At 36.9% G+C, this 21,458-nt stretch overlaps 1 protein-coding gene across 1 annotated transcript in view; it reads right to left on the reverse strand.

Annotated features, from left to right (window-relative positions):
• The window catches only part of FCHO2 (FCH and mu domain containing endocytic adaptor 2), a 123,745-nt gene that overhangs the window by 44,068 nt on the left and 58,219 nt on the right, over positions 1-21,458 (reverse strand). The window contains exons 9-11 of the mRNA XM_055555213.1: positions 10,156-10,200; positions 8,056-8,128; positions 4,902-4,926 (exon numbers count right to left, since the gene is read on the reverse strand). Of these exons, the coding sequence (XP_055411188.1) occupies positions 4,902-4,926; positions 8,056-8,128; positions 10,156-10,200 (143 nt within the window). The remainder of the gene's footprint in view (positions 1-4,901; positions 4,927-8,055; positions 8,129-10,155; positions 10,201-21,458) is intronic.

The raw sequence follows: 21,458 nt of genomic DNA on the forward strand, positions 1-21,458 counted from the left end.
AGTAAATTCCAGGGATCTGAGCACTAGGACAGGGTTAAATAGGTGAGGGAAAAAAAAGATCCTTATTTAATGGTAATGTTCTGTTTTGACTGTATTAGTATCAATATTGGAGAAGGCAATGGCACCCCACTCCAGTACTCTTGCCTGGAAAATCCCATGGACAGAGGAGCCTGGTAGGCTGCAGTCCATGGGATCACGAAGAGTCAGATACGACTGTGCGACTTCACTTTCACTTTTCATTTTCATGCATTGGAGAAGGAAATGGCAACCCACTCCAGTGTTCTTGTCTGGAGCATCCCAGGGACAGAGGAGCCTGGTGGGCTGCTGTCTATGGGGTCGCACAGAGTCGGACACGACTTAAGCGACTTAGCAGCAGCAGCAGAATCAATATTCTAGTTATATATGTTACTGTACCAAAGTTTTACAAGATGTTACCATCAGGAGAGGCAAGATGAAAGGCACATGAGACTGCTCTGTATTATCTTTGTAATGATCTATAAATTGACAATTATTTAAAAATAAAATGCTTTCTTGGTATGTGTTTTTTCAAAAAAATAGCAGTAATTTTTACTGTATATGGTTTTCAATGCTAGAACTATTAATGATATTGATAAAAACTTACACATTACCTGTTTACACCTTTGTCCATTCGATCCATGGTTTCTATATTAGGGCCCCATACTGCTAGAGCAAACTATTAAGTCAAAAGCAGTACAAGAAAAAGAAATGAGCAGGTAACTTTAGTCAACAACCTTAAAGGCAGTTGGCGGATAGTGGTGGTAGTAATTTTTTTTAAATATTGGGATAAGAGCTCACAAGTCAACGGTATATTTCTCAATCTCTCTGGAGAGGGGAAATTGGCTAAAACTAAAAGAAGAGAGCAATTTACAGCTCGTCAACTTTGAAAAGATCTATATCTCAAAATAATTTTTTATAATTACATACATAGACCTTTTAAGAAAGGAAAAGAAAATGATGGATACTTCCCTACCAAAGTAGCTGACATTTAAGTTACAGTAAGACTAGCCATAAACAAAAAGGTGACAAATAGGCCATAATTGCCTCTTGAGATATCTGTATGCAGGTCAGGAAGCAATAGTTAGAACTAGACATGGAAAACAGACTGGTTCCAAATCAGGAAAGGAGTACGTCAAGACTGTATACTGTCAACCTGCTTATTTAAGTTATATGCAGAGTACATCATAAGAAACACTGGACTGGATGAAGCACAAGCTGGAATCAAGATTGCTGGGAGAAATATCAATAACTTCAGATATGCAGACGACACCACCCTTATGGCAGAAAGTGAAGAAGAACTAAGGAGCCTCTTGATGAAAGTGAAAGAGGAGAGTGAAAAAGTTGACTTAAAGCTCAACATTCAGAAAACTAAGATCATGGCATCCAGTCCCATCACTTCATGGCAAATACATGGAGAAACTGTGGAAACAGTGGCAGACTTTATTTTTCTGGGCTCCAAAATCACTGCAGATGGTGACTGCAGCCATGAAATTAAAAGACGCTTACTCCTTGGAAGGAAAGTTATGACCAACCTAGACAGCATATTAAAAAGCAGAGACATTACTTTGCCAACAAAGGTCTATCTAGTCAAGGCTATGGAAATTCCAGTAGTCACGTGTGGATGTGAGAGTTGGACTATAAAGAAAGCTGAGCGCTGAAGAATTGATGCTTTAGAACTGTGGTGTTGGAGAAGACTCTTGAGAGTCCCTTGGACTGCAAGGAGATCCAACCAGTCCATCCTAAAGGAAATCAGTCCTGAATATTCCCTGGAAGGACTGACGTTGAAGCTGAATCTCCAATACTTCGGCCACCCGATGCGAAGAACTGACTCATTGGAAAAGACCCTGATGCTGGCAAAGACTGAAGGCAGGAGGAGAAAGGGACAAGAGAGGATGAGATGGTCGGATGGCATCACCGACTCAATGGACATGAGTTTGGGTAAACTACGGGAGTTGGTGATGGACAGGGAGTCCTGGTGTGCTGCAGTCCAAGGGGTCACAAAGAATTGGACATGACTGAGTGACTGAACTGAACTGAATTGAGGCCATAAATAAATCATGGTGGTTTAGTCACTAAGTCCTATTCGACTCTCGCAACCTCATGGACTGTAGCCCACCAGGCTCCTCTGTCCATGGAATTTTCCAGGCAAGAATACTGGAGTGGGTTGTCATTTCCTGACCCACAGATTAAACCCAGATCTCCTGCACTGCAGGCCGATTCTTCACTGACTGAGCCACAAGGGAAGCCCTAAATAAACCAGAGGCCATAAATAAAAGGAAACAACAAAAAATGAAAGCCTCCTTTCTCTGCTGATCACCACTGTAATCCTTCTCTTCAAAGGTAACCAAAATTCAACGTCTTGTAACTCATTCTTTTTAAAAAAGAGAATGCATATCATATACACATGTATATATTTTAAAAAGCAATTATTTTAAAGACCACATAGTTCTTCCCATCAACAGACACAGAGCCACCTAGCTCTGTAACATGACTATTTCTTCAAGTGAATGTTTAATAATTTAACCAATCCCCATTTTAATTGATGCTTTCTTTAGTGCTTCCAATTTTTTGCTAATATCAACAGTGTTGAAATAAACATGTCTCTATCTACCTTTTCTCCCTCCCTATCTATATAAGCATATATCTTGATGAAGAATATATATACACATGTGTGTATATATATGTATCAATACACACATGCAATGGCACCCCACTCCAGTACTCTTCCCTGGAAAATCCCATGGACAGAGGAGCCTGGTAGGCTGCAGTCCATGGGGTCGCTAAGAGTCGGACACGACTGAGCGACTTCCCTTGCACTTTTCACTTTCATGCATTGGAGAAGGACATGGCAACCCACTCCAGTGTTCTTGCCTGGAGAATCCCAGGGACGGGGGAGCCTGGTGGGCTGCCGTCTATGGGGTCACACAGAGTCGGACACGACTGAAGCGACTTAGCAGCACACACATACACATACACACAATGCCTGTGACTACAGCAATAACAGTAAAGCCCTAGCAGCAGCACTGCAAAGTCAGAAAGAATATACACTTCTTATCTGGAGAGATACTGCCCAACTATGCACAAGACAGATTATACCAGTGTACAGTCCTAACAACAGTACACATGTATCAAAACTTTTGCCAGTATGATTGGTGAATATAGAAATTTCATTTTAATTTGCATCAGAAGAAGACTACTATTTTGAATAACATTACTTATTGGAGAAGGAAATGGCAACCCACTCTAGTATTCTTGCCTAGAGAATGCCAGGGATGGGGGAGCCTGGTGGGCTGCTGTCTATGGGGTTGCAGGGTTGGACACGACTGAAGCGACTTAGCAGCAGTAGCAGCAGCATGATTATTCACCACAACCTTTTATTTATTCTTATGAAAATTGCCTGTTTTTATCCTAATGCCCTTTTCCTACTGGGATACTTGCTTGTCTTTTATTAAACTTACTTGTATAAAAATTTTGCAAAGGAAAATAATTAGCCCCTTGTTAAACATCTTGCAAATACACTCTGCCCAACTGTATTTTTAGTGATTCAAATCCTTCTATGGTGTATTTTTTCTAATTTTATGATCTTCATTTCTATACCATCAAATTGATCAATCATTTCTTACATAGCAGTAGAATTTCATGTCCTCTTTTAAAGCCCCTTTCTAATTCCAGATAAGTACTGGCTAAAGTTCAAAACTATTAAATATTGATCATTACAGAAAAGTATCAATGAACTAAGAAAATTTTAAATATTTTATTTATAGGAGTGTGTATATAAAATAAAACAAAGTATTAAAATTTATATTCAATGTTGCACTCATCAAATAAATGCTATAAATCATTCAGAAGTAAAATGCATGATGAGCACTACAGTAAATGCCAAACATATGTGTTGACTTTTTCATTAATTAGTAAACTAAGGGTATCAAAACAGGCAAGTGGAAAGTAAATGTTGAAATTCCACACACACCAATAATTTTAGGCCTAGAGCTCATCAGAAGTTAATTTATTTTCACTATAAATTTATTAACAAACAATAGTTTTCTTATCTTAAAGCTGAAACATGCAACAAAAATACTAGTTTTATCTTAAATAAAATAAACCACAATGTTTTACAACATATGTAGTTCTTTATGTTGGTATACCAATATGCTGAAAAAGACCATAATGTTTTGGAGTCAAAAGAAACAAGTTATGCAAGCAAGAACAATAAAGGAAAAAGCTTAACTCTACTACACTTAGCAACAGAACCAGTGTCTAATGACCAATCCTAATGACAGATCTGACCAAATCTGTCTACCCATTACTTAACATCACTTGGTAAGTCTATTCTCTCATTATAACCACAGGGAGCTCCATTTGATGTCTTCTTTAATTATACATGAAGAGATATATTTAAATAAGAAATACATACAAATTTTCTTTAAAACACAAAATAAAGAGCACACAAAAGTACTAACCATGGTTGTTGCTACTTTTTCTAAAATGACAGTCTCCTAAACAAACCTCAAATACATGAACAGATACAGTAGTATTTTAATAGATGTGAGAATCAATTAGTAACAGCACATTTTAAAATAAAACAGGCAGATTTGATATCTGACATATTTCCCAAGAAAGAGCAATATACTATGGCTCTACACCAATTTTAAAAGTACATGTCCACTTTTCAAAGTTAGTTAGAAATAACTTATATTTATTAAAGGAAAGCATCTGGCAATGTAAAACCAAAAATACATCTGTAAAATAATTTCAATAGTGAATCTCTAATAATATGGCTAGTATTTTTCTTGGAAAGATCTGCAAACAAACTCAACCCAAATATGCTCGGTATTCCTAATGAAAAGAGCTAAACTGTTTGTACCAAAATAAAATCTACTTACAAGTGAATCTGCATCAGGGCATTCCCTATTAAAACAAACAAAACATTATAAACATACAACTATTAGAACTATCTGGTAAATATAGTGTACTGAAAGTGTTTGCTTTGGTATTGAAACATAACTTTCATTTAAACCCCATGAAAGTATTTAGAGAAATCAAATCATGAATATTAAAATATACCAAATGACTTTAAAATTCAGACATTCCCCTTTACTTATACAAGACAAAATAAAACCAACAGCTTACAAATATTTTTAAAACTTTCAAAATTACTTCTTTTCCATGAATTGGCACATGAATCATATCAACGAAGCTGTCAAGGATTTCTAGTGGCTTTTAATCCTTCAGGTAGAAAAAGGTAAAAAAAAAACAAAAGCAAACAAACAAAAAGCTCCCCTAAAGAAGAAAGTCTGGCTTTTAAAAAGCCTGTATTTACATTTATTGGTAAACAACAGTAACATTTTTAAATAAGAAATTTTTTAACTTATTCCCTTTGAAGTACTTCCATAAGGCAGAATATACAGAAGTGAAACCACTTTTCTCCAAATATGTTAAATGAACAGCTAGACTTCCAGTTGGAATAGTTTCTAGTCTAATGTAATATGCAATTGAGCACTGATATTTTATCATTTAACTGATAAGCAAATATAAATCTGGATATAATCTAGTGAAAACTATTATTTTAAATCTAAAACAAAAGACACCAACCTTCTCAACTAAACAAATAAAGCCCTAAATATATAAAATTAAAGGCATTGAAGTCATTAGAATGAGGTTAGAAGAATTTATACATATACATTCTAAAACAAATTCACAAACAGAAATTAGAGTGTCTATTTAAAAGGCAGTGGATTAGGTATAGTCTTTGGCTTGATAGACTTAACTAAATATCGTATCAGATTCTGCCACTTTAATAACAGTCTGAAAACGCAGACATTACACTTTAAGAGCTAAATGAACAAAATAAAAAAAAAAATAAAATATAAGATAAACAGGTAATCTGTATCAATTCAAAGACCAAGCACAAACCAGAAAAATCCATAAAGAACTTTCTTAAATAAAGATAAGATGGAGTAGACTAAAAGAATGATAAAAAGAGGGAAATGACTATCCTGCTCTTAATTCAAAAGGGAGCTCTGAGGGTAAATGCAAATCCCACGTGCCTTTATATTTACTTAAAATCATAAATGCTGAAAAGGGGCTTCCTTATTATTGGTAGATTATAAGGAATATTGTTATCAAAAAAACCTATGTATACTCTGAGGAAATGACTAGAAAAGCTACTATAACGATCAATTCAATCCCTGCACAGAATCAAATCACTTAAGATGTTAAAACATTTCTACTTCTTTTTTTAAAAGATAAAGTTGAAATTTAAATGTAAAAGTTCCAAACCATTTATTCTCTGGCTTTAAGCCAGAATTCTCTAGTCTTTGTGGTAAAGCACTTATCTGTTTGCCTTCACAGCATGAAGTATGAGACCTGAAGATGAAGCCCCAGGAAGACCAAGCTCTGAGCAGGACCCCTCGTACACAATTCCTGGCATTTCAAAAGCCTTCAGGCTATGAGAAGAAGCACGCCAAGAGCCTCGGGCATTTCAAGCAAAGTGAACTCTTAACATTTTTCCTGCCAAGCAGTGTTGAAAGATGGCGATAGTGATGCAATGATTTAGGCGTTAGTTTTCTGACTTAGTATTCTTATTGGTTAAAATATTCCAATATCCAAGTGGCCTAATGATCATATTGGGAAATTACTGATCATGAAAAACTACTTTAAAAACATGAAATACACAAAAATATTAGAAGCTCCCTAAATGAACAGCTGTGAAAGCTGTCAATACAGTCACTAACAGATAAACTGGCTACATTTTTAAAATTTACGTACAAATCAACTGTTTAGACTTTAATTCCAATGTTATAAAAGAGATTAGGTTCCATCCCTTAGCAAAATACCCCCTTCACAAAGTTCAAAAGACATCTGCAGAAGAGACAGTAGCTATAGGCATAAGTCACTTTGCAAACAGTCTTAATTTATTAAACCAAAATACCACTAGGGAGGAGGAAAGAAACAGACATTTGGAATGTTAGAAACTCAGATAAGCATATAACCAGGGAAGAGACAAGAATACCCAAAGCACAAATTGTTCTCTTACATAGAAAATATGACTGTCCATCAAAATATTAACTCTTGGGAGAGTTTTTCTGATTGTGCTAGCGTAGTAGGGATTTTAAACAAATTTTCATTCAGTGTTACTGGATCAACAAATCACTTGAGATTTTGCATTAGTGTCTCTGCAGTCTAAATCGGTTGAATAATCAAGCAAAGAAAAGTTCCTTTAATTCCAATTTGTCTCTGGTTATTCATAGTTTAATGACTCTCAACCCCCACTGTATATTAAGACAACACAAAAACTTCTAAACTTCTGGGGCCTCACACCCAAAGAATCTGATTTCATTGGTCTGAAGCAGAGGCTGGCATAGATACATTTAATTTCTCAGGTAGTTCTACTGTGTAGCCAAGGTACAAAATTTGAGTTAGTTAATACTAGTTTAATTTCACATATGATAACTGTATTTCTCTGTATACCAATTTATTTTTTTTTTTAAAGGTAAAAGTTTATACTGCATCTTCCATCTAAAACTGATGAATTAATATAAATGTTTAAACTGTGTTATGGCTTTTTTCTCCTCCATTTAACATTTTCCATTTATGTATACATATATCACTAAGTTCCTATATGCTTGAAGTTGTCTTGAAAGATTTTCATCGAATTGTTGACCATGGTGCTGCTTTTAGGTTATTAAGACTTAGAACAATTTTTAGTTTTCACTGTATTTTTTATTTTTTTAAATACGCATGTATAATTTTATAAAATAAAGGCATCTTTGAAGTTTCAATTTGAAAATACTAAAGCTTTCATCTTGAAATATTAAAATAATATAAAAGGTTAACATTTTTAATTAAAACTAGAGGGGTTGGCAAATGTTCTTAGAAAAGTCTGTATTTTTCACACCTTAGCCATATATACTTTTGAGTTATTTACAAAATAATTTTTTCTTTTCAAATTCATAATAAGTTTTATTGTTATAAGACTATTTATAAAATATTATTTCTAAAAATGGAAAGAATTTTGACAATACTTAATATACTTACACAGACTCTGCATCCTTTTCCTTTTTAATTATTCCTGGTAAACCAAAAGTCTTTCTTTTCCTTGGTTTTATACCTTAAAATAAACATATATTGTTATAGAAACATGACTCTTCCTGATAAACATATTAAATTTATGAATGCATCTTGTATCCTGACACATGATTTGCTCATAAATGTTGATACTAAATTTGGATGAAAGAAATACAAGCATCAATTACTAAGCCCTAAAATTCAAATCAGGGCCATAATCTGTTTAAATTTTTCTTATGTTAATATAATATAGCCTGTTATTCACCAAAAGGTTATACATAGAACAATCACTTGAGTGATGACATTCTCTCCTCCTCTAAATTACCTCAGGCAAAGTAAGCATTTGCAGATATCTTAAGACTTCAAAGAAAGTACATCATTCATTATAAGAGATTTGGTTATAAATGCAGGTCAGATCACGTTCTCTGTATAAAAGGTCAAAAATATAAATATAAATATGCTGTTTTAAATAAACAGGTGACAACAGGTCCATTAACAGTATGACAGATATTTATAATATGGCATTCTTTTGTACATGCGTTATCTCTAATAAAAACAATGTCATAAGTGGATCCAACCATAAATGAGGAAAAATATCATTTGTTTTGCCAAATAAGGCAGTTCTTCCTCTTCTTGCATGACAAATTATTTTTTAAAAAGGTCAGTAATGCTATCAATTGTTAATAGAATTCAGAACTTAAAGCTTAGCTGCTGTTGTTCAGTTGCTAAGTCATGTTCGACTCTTTGCGACCCCATGGACTGCAGCACACCAGGCTTCCCTGTCCTCCACTGTCTCCTGGAGTTTGCTCAAATTCATGTCTACTGAGTCAGTGATGCTATCTAACCATCTAATCCTCTGCTGCCCTCTTCTCCTTTCACCTTCAATCTTTCTCGGCATCGGGCTCTTTTCCAATGAGTTAACTCTTCGGATCAGATGGCCAAAGTATTGTGCTTCAATTTCTGCATCAGTTCTTCCGATGAATATTCATGGTTGATTTCCTTTAGGACTGACTGGCTTGAGTACACCCAAGCTAACTTCACATCTTTGTAGATGAAGAAACTCAAAAGTATTATGTAACTAAGTTTTTGTAACTAAGTGTTATACAGCTATTATCACTACAATCAGGATAATAATCGAAATGTCTTAGAATAATGTACTTGCTTTCATGTAAAAATAATTCCCTGAACCATATATCTGTATAGCGTATTAAAATATTTTTAAAATAAAATACATTTTTTTCCTCAGAGTAGGTATTATTTCTTATAAACATTTTTAAAGAACTCTTTAAATTCTTTTCAGCTTTTGAGGAATTTTTAAAGATTACAGAGAACTTAAAATAATTACTGCTCTTAATCAAACAGCTAGTAACTATAAAAAGTCTAGGCCCTAGAGCTCCTTGACTGCTGAAGTAATAACCTTACACACAATAGCAAACTGTTTCTCTAAACTCTTATACAGGTCTTGGAAAAAAATCAAAGACTGCTTGCAAATTATTTCTAGCAGCTCACAAAGTGATACGTAAAACACAACACACACACACACACACACACACACACACACACACCTACAACAAAAACTGCAGGTATCTCTTGAGTTTCATACTATAAAAAACATAAATTTAAATAGGAAGTGTTGTGGACCCTTTCTCCAACTCAAATCATCACCTATTTTGAATGACAGTCACATTAGCATTAATGCATAACCTTATTAATTACTGAAATGCTACCCATTGTAGAATAAGCAGTATACATCAGTATGTAGTGATGTTTCATATTTATAACATCAGAATGTTTAAAGAAGGATATCAATGGAGAAAACATTCTCAATGTTTATCTAAAAACAAATACATGTTATATTTAATCTTTTAAAAAATATATATTCTAACACATTAGTATCCTTCGGGCAAACTTATTACTTATAAAGCAAACATTAATACAGCAAGCCTTTAAACCACATTCAGATTTTTTACATCACTCCACAGACATGCCAACACCAATGGGCAGCAGCCTCTCTATTCAGTAAACAGAAGCTATCAGCTAGCTGCCACACATTACAACTAGTCAACTTACCTTCAACCACACTAGCAGGGTCACATTCTTCAAATTCAATAAGGCCTAAAAAGAAAAATGTTATTACATGGACGAGTACTGGTTAAAAAAAAAAGTGACAGAAAACAATCAGATGGGATCCCATTACATCTTTTTAATGATTCTGAAATGTTTCAGGGTTACCTGATGCTAATTAAAATATCAGCAATAATTTAAAAATCAAATAGCAAGCATGTTCAGTGTTACTGGAAAAAAAACTGTGACTGGCCCATTATTATGACCACAGTTTACTGCAAACCCTTTATATATGATGCCACACAACTTGGAGCACAGAGATCTAACAAGTAGTTGGGAGCCTGTTGTATGTACAGTTGAGAGAAAACAACAGTAAGAGGCAGTTGCTGAATCCTTGGTTGTGCTGGTGGTAAGACCAAGGGGCCAAGACAGCAAACACTCCTAGAATGGAAGCCCGGGACCTTGCTTGTTCAGTTCACCACTGTGCCCCAGCAAATGATGTCTTCCATGAGTATCTGCTAAATAAGTAAGTGAATTAATTACATACTAGCTAAGAGGGCTAAAGTCAAAACCCAGATCTATCCATATAGCAGGTCAAAGAATTTAAACTCTAGTTTGCAGGCAATGGGAAGAGCTTTCATGTGAGAAAGAGATACACATACACCTTCCTGAAAGTGGTCTTATATAAAATTAATTCAGCATTGGTACCAGAGATAGACTGCAGAGAAGGGGACAAAAACAAAATGGAAACCAGCTGAAAAACAATTAAAAGAGCCCTGAAATGACAGGTCTGCTGAGACTAACCTTAAATGCTATAAAATGTGGTATCTTTCATATATGTAAAATACCAAATTATTTAGACAGTAAATAAAGTAGTGAACAGTAGGAATTGTTTTTCTATTGAAATATACATAAAACAAATTATCAAACTAAAATTTTACGTTCCACTAAATTGTCGCTTTAGCCCTGTTCTGTAATATACAAATTTATGCAAGTCAAGTTTTTTTGTGAAATCATTTTTAATTTATTAATGGTAATTGGTACAATCTGCTACATCAAGAGATTTTTAAATAGAGCTTGAAGTAAAGAGTACATAACAGATTTCACTACTGATCCTTCTGATATGTTAAGCTTAACTGTAACTACGTCCAAATTCATGATCAGAGTTCTTATAGGTCATTCCATTATGAAAGAAAACCACTAACGAACAAGGAAAATTTCTCTACAAGTAGGAGCATCTAAAAATATTGGCTAAAATGTCCTTCTTTTTACCTCTAAGTCAAAGATTTACTTCCTCAGTTCCAGTTTCTATTCAAATAGAGAAGATTAACATTTAGTGATAGGCAGAATAAAAGTCATAAATGTGATGATAAACAAGGTCTTAATTAATTAATTAGCAATACCTTCCCTACTGGGGCATTCTTATAATAAACATCATTTGGCTAAAACAAAAAAAATACATTCACTACTTCCATCCAAAAAATTCTTAAGAGTCAGAAAATGGCCCAATTAAAATTTCAAGGACTTTAGGTTCACTCTGTAAATCTGGAAGCTTAAAAATTTATTAAATGAAAGGGTAATGAGCTTGGTCTTAGAATCCTTTAAAGGCCTACACTAAGAGTTTACAGAGAGATGAGAACTGAAAGACTAGTAAAGGTAAGGAATTTCCGTAGTATGTGCATCTGATAAACAGCCATCTTTTGCTGTTTAAGAATTATGAAGAATGAAAAATCTCTGCCTAAATCACCAGCCGTTTATTATGTATTATTAATTTTATCACTTCCTAATAAAGCTTGAGAGACTATAACCACCAGTCCAAAAAAAAAAAAAAAAAAGGACAACCAGAAACATAGGTAATCCAAAATTTTTCTATTACAAGCACATCATTTGTGCCCAGTAACTATTTACAGAATCTATAATACTCAAGCTATGAGCTTTTTCTAGGGAACAAAACAAAACAGCAATACCAAATTGCATTATTTACAATTTTAAAAAACAGTATCTAGAAAACCTTTTAAAACATCACCTGAGCAAATACAGTATATATTCTTTTAAGATCTTTGGATGTCTTCAAATATGTGAAAATAGTAAGACATTCCTTATCCCTATTAACATCAATCCTTCCAAACAAAATTCTACATTTTTTTCTCACATTTTACCTAGACATATCTTGATTATTTTTCCCTTTATCTTTTTTAAACATAATCTTCTTAAAATCTATCTGAAACAGAAAAAATATCAAATAAAAATAAGCTATTCAAAATGACATTTCTGAAATGTCAGATGTCAAATCCTTTCAAATTATAAACTATATATTTAAAAAAATTAATTGACTTCCATCCACATATAATCTTTTCTATTAAAACAGAAATACTAACAGTTTCTGGAACAATAAAACTAAATATATGCCCTTAAAAAAACCATTAAATCATGCATGAAAAAGATTTTCTCTTTCAAATGGCATACGCTCCACATGCTGCTTCACATGGTAAAGCTTTGCGTGCCTGGCTCAGTGCCAGTTGACAGCTCAGCTGGATATCAATGCACATTCTGACCCCCCTTGTAGCATGTCACTTCTGAACCGTTTCACAAGTAGAAAGTTTATTCAGCATCTCTCCCAAATGCAGTCCACTGCCCATCATTCTGCTATTTAATCATAAGACAAGTTACTTTTTTTGACAGTACCAAAGCCAGAGTGAGAGTCAAAGAATAGTTGCTACAACTGGAATTTCAATTGTTTTAGGCTCAATTAATTCTGTTGTCAAAATAAATAACTGCTCTTAGTACTTAGATTTTATGCTGGACCACAAGGGCAATTTAGTTTGTATAAAAGCAAATAAGACCATTTTGGCTCTGCCTCCTGATGCTCTTTTATACATTATCTAAAAATGCCATCAAGAGTTCAATTAAATGCAGAAGAAATTGAAGGCAGACCTCAAAGAGGGCCAATGATCCAAAACCAAACAATTCTTATATATGATGCTTTAATCATCAGGTAGGAATAAATTGTTGCTAGCAAGAGAAAAAGTCAATAACCTAAACAATTCATCCAAATCTAATCTGGAGCAAAACTTTTAAGAAATGTTACAGGAGGAAAGAATGTATTTAACACTCATCTTTAATCACTACATGTATTTTGTGGAATGAGGTAGAGTATTAAAAAAATGTGAAACATTTAATTAATAGTTTCCATTGTTTTGGAATCAATTCTAAATCTCAAGCCATCAACAAAATTAACAATTTTGTCTAGTTATAAACTGGCCCCCCAAATCAAATAGGTTTGGGCAACCTAAATCAAGTATTTACTGCATATACTCAACTAAAACCACAGATCACTGGTTCTATTTAGAAGCCAAATTAAAACATACAAATATGCCCAGACCTCAAAGTTTAACAAAAAATGATGAGAATGAGAGAGAGATGAGGAAGAGAGGGAGGGAGAAAGAGGCAAAGTCGGGGGAGGGCTCGTAAACAATGGGAGTCAGTGACATTTTCAAGCTTGCTCTCGGGCCTGTGGACCGCAACACAGCCACATTCCTACGTGTCTCAGATGCTGAACCAGGAAAGCTAACAGAAAAAGAGCACCAAACTCTAGCTTGCAGTGGTACGCAAAGGACATGGAGGTTCAGGTCCTGGTTTTGCCACTTGCTTGTTGGCTAGTTATCCTGGACTAGTTACTTACCTTTTTTAAACCTAGGTCTTATCATTTTTATGAATGATATGGAGGGGTGATAATACCTTTTGCCGTATTTCCTTCCTCTTTCTCTTATCTACACATATGGCAGACTAGAAGGATGTGCGCTCATCTTCTCCTATGAGAACTCCAAAATTGCAACTCGCTACTGAACAACCATCGACAGGAGAATGCTGGATCCCATACAAAAAAGATACCCCATGTCCAAGGGCAAAGGAGAAGCCACAGCAAGATGGGAGGAGGAGCGAAACTGCATTTAGAATCAAACCCCATACCCACCAGAGATGCTTGGAGGGCTCAAACAAAACCTTGTGTGCACCAGGACCCAGAGACCCCAAAGAGAGTGAGACAGACCTGCCTTTGAATGTCTGCGTGTTTCCTGAGGAGGCACGGATCAGCAGTGGCCTGCCATGGGGGCAGGGGCTATGCGTGCAGCAGATCTGGGTCACCCAGTATGTGGCATAAGCCCTCTTGGAGGAGGCCACCAATAGCCCCAACACAGAGCTGCTGAGCAGATGACCCACAAACTGCAGAACAATTATACCAAAGAAATTCTCACACTGCTTATACAGTTCTAGGACACACAACAGATTTCCCAATCTAAGGAGCTAGCAAAGGGACTTAGAACCCTCAGGGAATTTGACTTTGGAGGCCAGTGGGATTTCATTACAGAACTTACACAGGACTGGGGAAACAGACTCTTGGGGGGCACAAACAAAACCTTGTGCACAGCAGGAAACAGGAGAAAGGAAAAGTGTCCCCACACGAGACTGACCCAGACTTCCTGGGAGTGTCCAGGAGTCTCTGGTGGAGGTGGATCGACAGGGGTCTGCTGCAGGGTCAGGGGCACTGAATACAACAGTGTGTGCACAAGTCCTTTCGAAGGAGGTCACCACTATCTTCACTACCCCTACCATAGTTTGGCCTTAGCTCAAACAACAGGGAGGGAACACAGCCCTGCCAATCAATGGAAAATTGGATTAAAGATTTACTGAGCATGGCCCTGTCTATCAGAACAAGACCCAGTTTCCCCTATAGTCAGTCTCTCCCATCAGGAGCTTCCATAAGCCTCTTATCCTTAGCCATCAGAGGGCAGACAGAATGAAAACCACTATCACAGAAAGCTAATCAAATGGAACACATGGACCACACAGCCTTGTCTAACTCAATGCAACTATGAGCCATGCCGTGTAGGGCCACCCAAGATGGACGGGTCACGGTGGAGAGTTCTGACAAAACGTGGTCCACTGGAGAAGGGAACGAGAAACAACTTCAGTATTCTTGCCTTCAGAACCCCATGAAAAGGCAAAAAGATAGGACACTGAAAGAGGAACTCCCCAGGCTGGTAGGTGCCCAATATACTACTGGAGATCAGTGGAGAAACAACTCCAGAAAGAATGAAGAGATAGAGCCAAAGCAAAAACAACTTCCAGTTGTGGATGTGGCTGGTGATGGAAGCAAGGTCTTATGCTGTCAAGAGCAATACTGCATAGGAATCTGGAATGTTAGGTCCATGAATCAAGGTAAATAGGAAGTGGTCAAACAGGAGATGGCAAGAGTGAACGTCAACATTTTAGTAATCAGCAAATTAAAATGGATTGGAATGGGTGAATTTAACTCAGATGACTATTATATCTACTACTACAGGCAACAATCCCTTAGAAGAGATGGAGTAGCCCTCATCTCAACAATAGTCTAAAATGCAGTACTTGGGTGCAATCTCAAAAATGACAGAATGATCTCTGTTTGTTTCTAAGACAAACCATTCAATATCATAGTAATCCAGGTCTATGCCCCAACCACTAATGCTGAAGAAGAATGGTTCTATGAAGACTTACAGACCTTCTAGAACTAACACCAAAAACAGTGGCCTTTTCATCATAGGGGCGGAGAAGGCAATGGCACCCCACTCCAGTACTCTTGCCTGGAAAATGCCATGGATGGAGGAGCCTGGTAGGCTGCAGTACATGGGGTCCCACAGAGTTGGACATGACTGAAGTGACTTAGCAGCAGCAACATCACAGGGGACTAGAATGCAAAGGTAGGAAGTCAAGAGATACCTGGAGTAACAGGCAAATTTGGCCTTGGAGTACAAAATGAAGCAAGCAGGGCAATGGCTAACAGAGTTTTGCAAAGAGAACACACTGGTCATAGAAAACACCCTCTTCCAACAACACAAGAGAAGACTCTACACATGGACATCACCAGATGGTCAACACCGAAATCAGATTGATTCTATTCTTTGCAGCCAAAGATGGAGCTATATCAAGTCAGTAAAAACAAGACTGGGAGCTGACTATGGCTCCACTCATGAACTCCTTATTGCAAAATTCAGACTTAAATTGAAGAAAAGCAGGGAAAACCACTCGACTACTGAGGTATCACCTGAATCAAATCCCTTATGATTATACAGTGAAAGTGACAAACAGACCAAGGCATTAGCTGTGGCAGAGCGCCTGGTGAACTACGGACGGAGACGCCATGACAGTGCACAGGACGCAGTGAGCAAGACCATCCCCAGGAAAAAGAAATGCAAAAAGCCAAAATGGCTGTCTGGGGAGGCCTTACAAACGCCTGAGCAAAGAAGAGAAGCTAAGGGCAAAAGAGAAAAGGAAAGATATACTATCTGAATGCAGACTTCCAATGAACAGCAAGGAGAGATATGAAAGCCTTCCTCAGTGATCAATGCAAAGAAATAGAGGAAAACAACAGAATAGGAAAGAGTAGAAATCTCTTCAAGAAAATCAGAGATACCAAGGGAACAGTTCATGCAAAGATGGGCACAATAAAGGACAGAAACGGTATGGGCCTACAGAAGCAGAAGATATTAAGACAAGGTGGCAAAAATACACAGAACTATACAAAAAAGATCTTCATGACCCAGATAATCATGATGGTGTGATCACTCATCTAGAACCAGACATCCTGGAGTGCAAAATCAAGTGGGTCTTAGGAAGCATTACTACAAACAAAACTAGTGGGGGTACAAATCCTAAAAGATGATGTTCTTAAAGTGTTGCACTCAATATGCCAGCAAATTTGGAAAACTCAGCAGTGACCACAGGACTGGAAAAGGTCAGTTCTCATTCCAATCCCAAAGAAAGGCAATGCCAAAGAATGCTCAAACTACCATACAATTGCACTCATCTCACACACTAGCAAAGTAATGCTTAAAATTCTCCAAGCCAGGCTTCAACAGTACATGAACTGTGAACTTCCAGATGATCAAGCTGGATTTAGAAAAGGCAGAGGAACCAGATCAAATTGACAACATCTGCTGGATCATCAGAAAAGCAAGAGAGTTCCAAAAAAACATCTACTTCTGCTTTATTGACAACGCCAAAGCCTTGGACCATGTGGATTACAACAAACTGTGGAAAATTCTTAGAGAGATGGGAAAAACAGACCACCTTACCTGCCTCCTTAGAAATCTGTACGCAGGTCAAGAAGCAACAGTTAGAACCAGACGTGGAACAGACTGGTTCAAAATTGGGAAAGGAGTATGTCAAGGCTGTATATTGTCACCATGCTTATTTAACTTCTATGCAGAGTACATCATGAGAAATGCCAGGCTGGAGGAAGCACAAGCTGGAATCAAGATTTCCAGGAGAAATATCAATAACCTCAGATATGCAGATGACACCACCCTTAGGGCAGAAAGTGAAGAGGAACTAAAGAGCCTCTTGATGAAAGTGAAAGAGAGTGAAAAAGTTGTCTTAAAGCTCAACATTCAGAAAACTAAGATCATGGTATCCAGTCCCATTATCCCATCACTTCATGGCAAATAGATGGGGAAACAATGGAAACAGTGAGACTTTATTTTCTTGGGCTCCAAAATCACTGCAGATGGTGACTGCAGCCATGAAATTAAAAGATACTTGCTCCTTGGAAGTAAAGCTATGACCAACCTAGAAAGATATTAAAAAGCAGAGACATTACTTTACCGACAAAGGTCCATCTAGTCAAAGCTATGGCTTTTCCAGTAGTCATGTATGGATGTGAGAGTTGGACTATAAAGAAAGCTGAGCACCAAAGAATTGATGCTTTTGAACTGTGGTGTTGGAGAAGACTCTAGAGAGTCCCTTGGACAGCAAGGAGATCAAACCAGTCAATCCTAACAGAAATCAACCCTGAATATTCATTGGAAGAACTGATGCAGAAGCTGAAACTCCAATATTTTGGCCACCTGATGCGAAGAACTGACTCACAGGAGAGGAGGAGAAGGGGAGGCAGAGGATGATCATTGGATGGCATCACCAACTCGATGGACCTGCGTTTGAGCAAGCTCCGGGTGTTGGTGATGGACAGGGAAACCTAGCATGCTGCAGTCCATGGGGTCACAGAGTTGGACACGAATGAGTGACTGAACTATTCTACACATACTCAGAGACACATTTTTTTTCCCACCCGCTAAACCACTAGAAAATAAAGTTGCAACATCAATACTACTTCATTTCAGGAGTATTTCTTTTAATAAAGGTTTATAGAGACAATTCCCTCAATCCAAGTCCTAGTTGCCTCTGACTCTCCTAATGCAATGCTTCCTGTATTAGAAGCATTAGGAGGGCTTGTTAAACCACAAATTGTTGGGGCGTATCTGCAGAGTGTTCTCTACAGAAGATCTAGGTTGGTGCTCAGGAATTTGCATTTTAAACAAATTCCCAGGTGATGCAGTAGGTCCTAGGATCACACTTTGAGAATGATAGTCCCAAGGATTCCCTGGGTCCACTGTCAGATATTTAGTAAGTCTAGACGGTGTTTCTCCCATTTTACTGCACAAACAAACTGCCTGTGTACATGCTCAGTCATTTAATCTTTAGGGACTCCATAGACTGTACCCACCAAGCTCCTCTGTCCACATGAGTATCCTGGCAAGAATAATAGAGTGGGTTGTCATTTCCTTCTCCAAGTGATATGCCCAACCTAGGGACTGAACTCACTTCTCCTGTGGCTTCTGCATGGGCAGGTGGATTCTTGACCACTGAACCAGAGTCACCAGGGAAGCACCACAAACTGCCCACCAATCTTACTAAAATATAGATTCTAATTCAGTAGGTCTTGGGTAGGGCTTGAGCGTCTGCATTTATGACAAGCATCCAGGGATGTAATGCTACAATTTCTCAACAATGGCTGCATGTTGGAATCGAGTAAGTTTTAAAATATAGTGTTACCAAGGACCCACCCTTCACCAATGACATCAAAATTTCTGGGATAGTACAATGTCTGTACATTTTTTTAAAGAGAGAGAAATAAAAAGGAAAAGGAAAATATTTTCAACAAATGATTCTCACAGGTAGCCAAGGCTTGAGAAGCAGTGATGAAGCTAATTTAGGCACCTTGGTCTCAAATAAAAAGAACAGGTTTTAACCACAGAATTTCAGTCACTGTAAAACCTAAATTTTCGCCAAGTTCTCCAACACAGCATCTTGGCACTGAAATATAATCTCCCCCATGTCCAAAATCTGACATTGCTTCCATCCCCTCGACTGAGTCATGTTTTCACTTTCTGGGATCCTAATAAAACCTTTAGGAATTAACACTCTGCTTGCTATAATCTCTCTTCTCTGGGAATTTCCCATTGTTCACAAGTAGAACAGCAGCTACTAGTGATACCTAATGAGAACTGACTTAACTAGAAAGAAGATCACCCCAACCCAAGATTACCTAGACCAGGTTCTTGCTGGTCAAGAAAAAGGACAAAAACCTGGGTTAATTCTGAGCTATGGATGCAATTAAAGGACAAGCGAAAATATCTAGAATTTACTAAGAGATCACCTTACATAATGTACCCGGAGAAGCAAAGAAAGCCATTCTGCAAAGAAAAAAAAAAGGCAGCAGAATGCAGAGACTTAGTAAAGGAAAAATAATACCTAGTATTTCTACTGGTTTGGGTTTCCTTCTGTAGCCTGGCTATATTCCTGATTTTGAATCCTTGGGGTACCTCAGTTTCTTTTCCATAAACTTCCTTTTAAGGTCAAGTTGATTTAACTTCTTTTACATACTGTAAAAGGAACTAAAACCCTGTCTTTATTCTGATGCACATGTAAAAACTGTAACGAGCTTCCTTTAGTTTTGTTTTTCTTTTTTTACTTTTTTTGGATCAGTGTTTATACATTGAATAGGCCTCCCTGGTGGCTCAGACAGTAAAGAACCTCCCTGCAATGCAGGAGACCTGGGTTCAATCCCTGGGTTGGGAAGATCAACTGGAAAAGGAATGGTTACCCATTCCAGTATTCTTGTCTGAAGAATTCCATGGACAGAAGAGCCTGGCAGGCTACAGTCCATGGGGTCACGAAGAGCTGGGCGCAACTGAGCACGCACATACAGTGAATATTTTTAATGGTTACTTCAAATTAAAGAACTAAGTTTTCCTTAAAGTCTGCTCAAAACAGTTTAATCTTTTTAATCTTTAATCACAATTCAGGATTATTATGATGATGATCAGTTACTGTGCTGTGATATGACCACAGATGTAGTTGGTGCAAGGTATGAGATTAAATGATTTCTGAATCCAAGAACAGCAGAATCAACTTTTAGAAAAAAAAAAAATAGTATTGTTATAAGTAACACAATTCTAATGTATTATCAAGCTTGCTACTATCTACATAAAAAAGTACATTCTCCAAAGCTGGGCAAAGATTTTCTATAAAAAGTCAAGATAATAAGTGTTTTAGACATTGTGGGTCATAAAGTCTGTCACAACTAGTGACCTTGGCTACCATAGTGTGAGAGCAGACAAGACATGGGTCACAGCAGACAAGTGTGACTGGTTTCAAAAAACTTTCATGGACACCAACACCTGAATTTTATAATTTTATGTATCACAAAATACATGTTCTCCCCACCCCACATTCATTCTTTGTGGGCCTCAAAATAAGAGGCAAAGCTAAATCTGGCTCAGGAGATAATCATTATCAGGAGGCACACGCATCCCACAGGGCAGACTCCTCTGCCTCTGTCCTAGGTAGGTAGGGCACCATAGCCTACCAGGCTCCTCCGTCCATGGGATTTTCCAGGCGAGAGTACTGGAGTGGGCTGCCATTGCCCTATCCAGAGGTAGAGGTGTACTCCTGCACAAAGCAAAGCTTTTCTGGAAGTTCTCCTCTTTCACTCTCTGATTTGTGCAAATCTTATTATCCTCTTCACTAATCATCATCCATTCTTTTCTCTTTCTCTGATCATTCCCATTTACTATCAATTAGAAAAATGAAGTAATCACAGCAAATCTGGTGTGGTTTGTGGGTCTCTGGTTTTATCAGCTAATTTTAATTTTGCTTTCTACAAAAGGGTTTCAATGCTTCTCCAAATTAAAAAAAAAAAAAAAAAAACTTTGTGGAAGAAGGTTCAATTTATAGGTTTGGCATTACTCCAAATCATTGAGGAGCCTAGAAAGATGATCACTAGATTTTTTTCCAACTATATTTAAAATAATATTCTATTATCTATACCCTATATTTAAAATAATATACCTAAAATTAGAAGCTGAAAAATTCTAAATATCTAAACTAATCAATTACACATTTAGGTGATCTGACTACAAGAATCTCATTTTTCCTTTTTTCTTGGTGGCTGGTTTTATTTTATGTCTACCTTTCTGGGGGTTTTTCTATTTGTA

This window comes from Bubalus kerabau, chromosome 18 (assembly GCF_029407905.1).
Source record: "Bubalus kerabau isolate K-KA32 ecotype Philippines breed swamp buffalo chromosome 18, PCC_UOA_SB_1v2, whole genome shotgun sequence".
NCBI classification, from domain to species: Eukaryota; Metazoa; Chordata; class Mammalia; order Artiodactyla; family Bovidae; genus Bubalus; species Bubalus kerabau.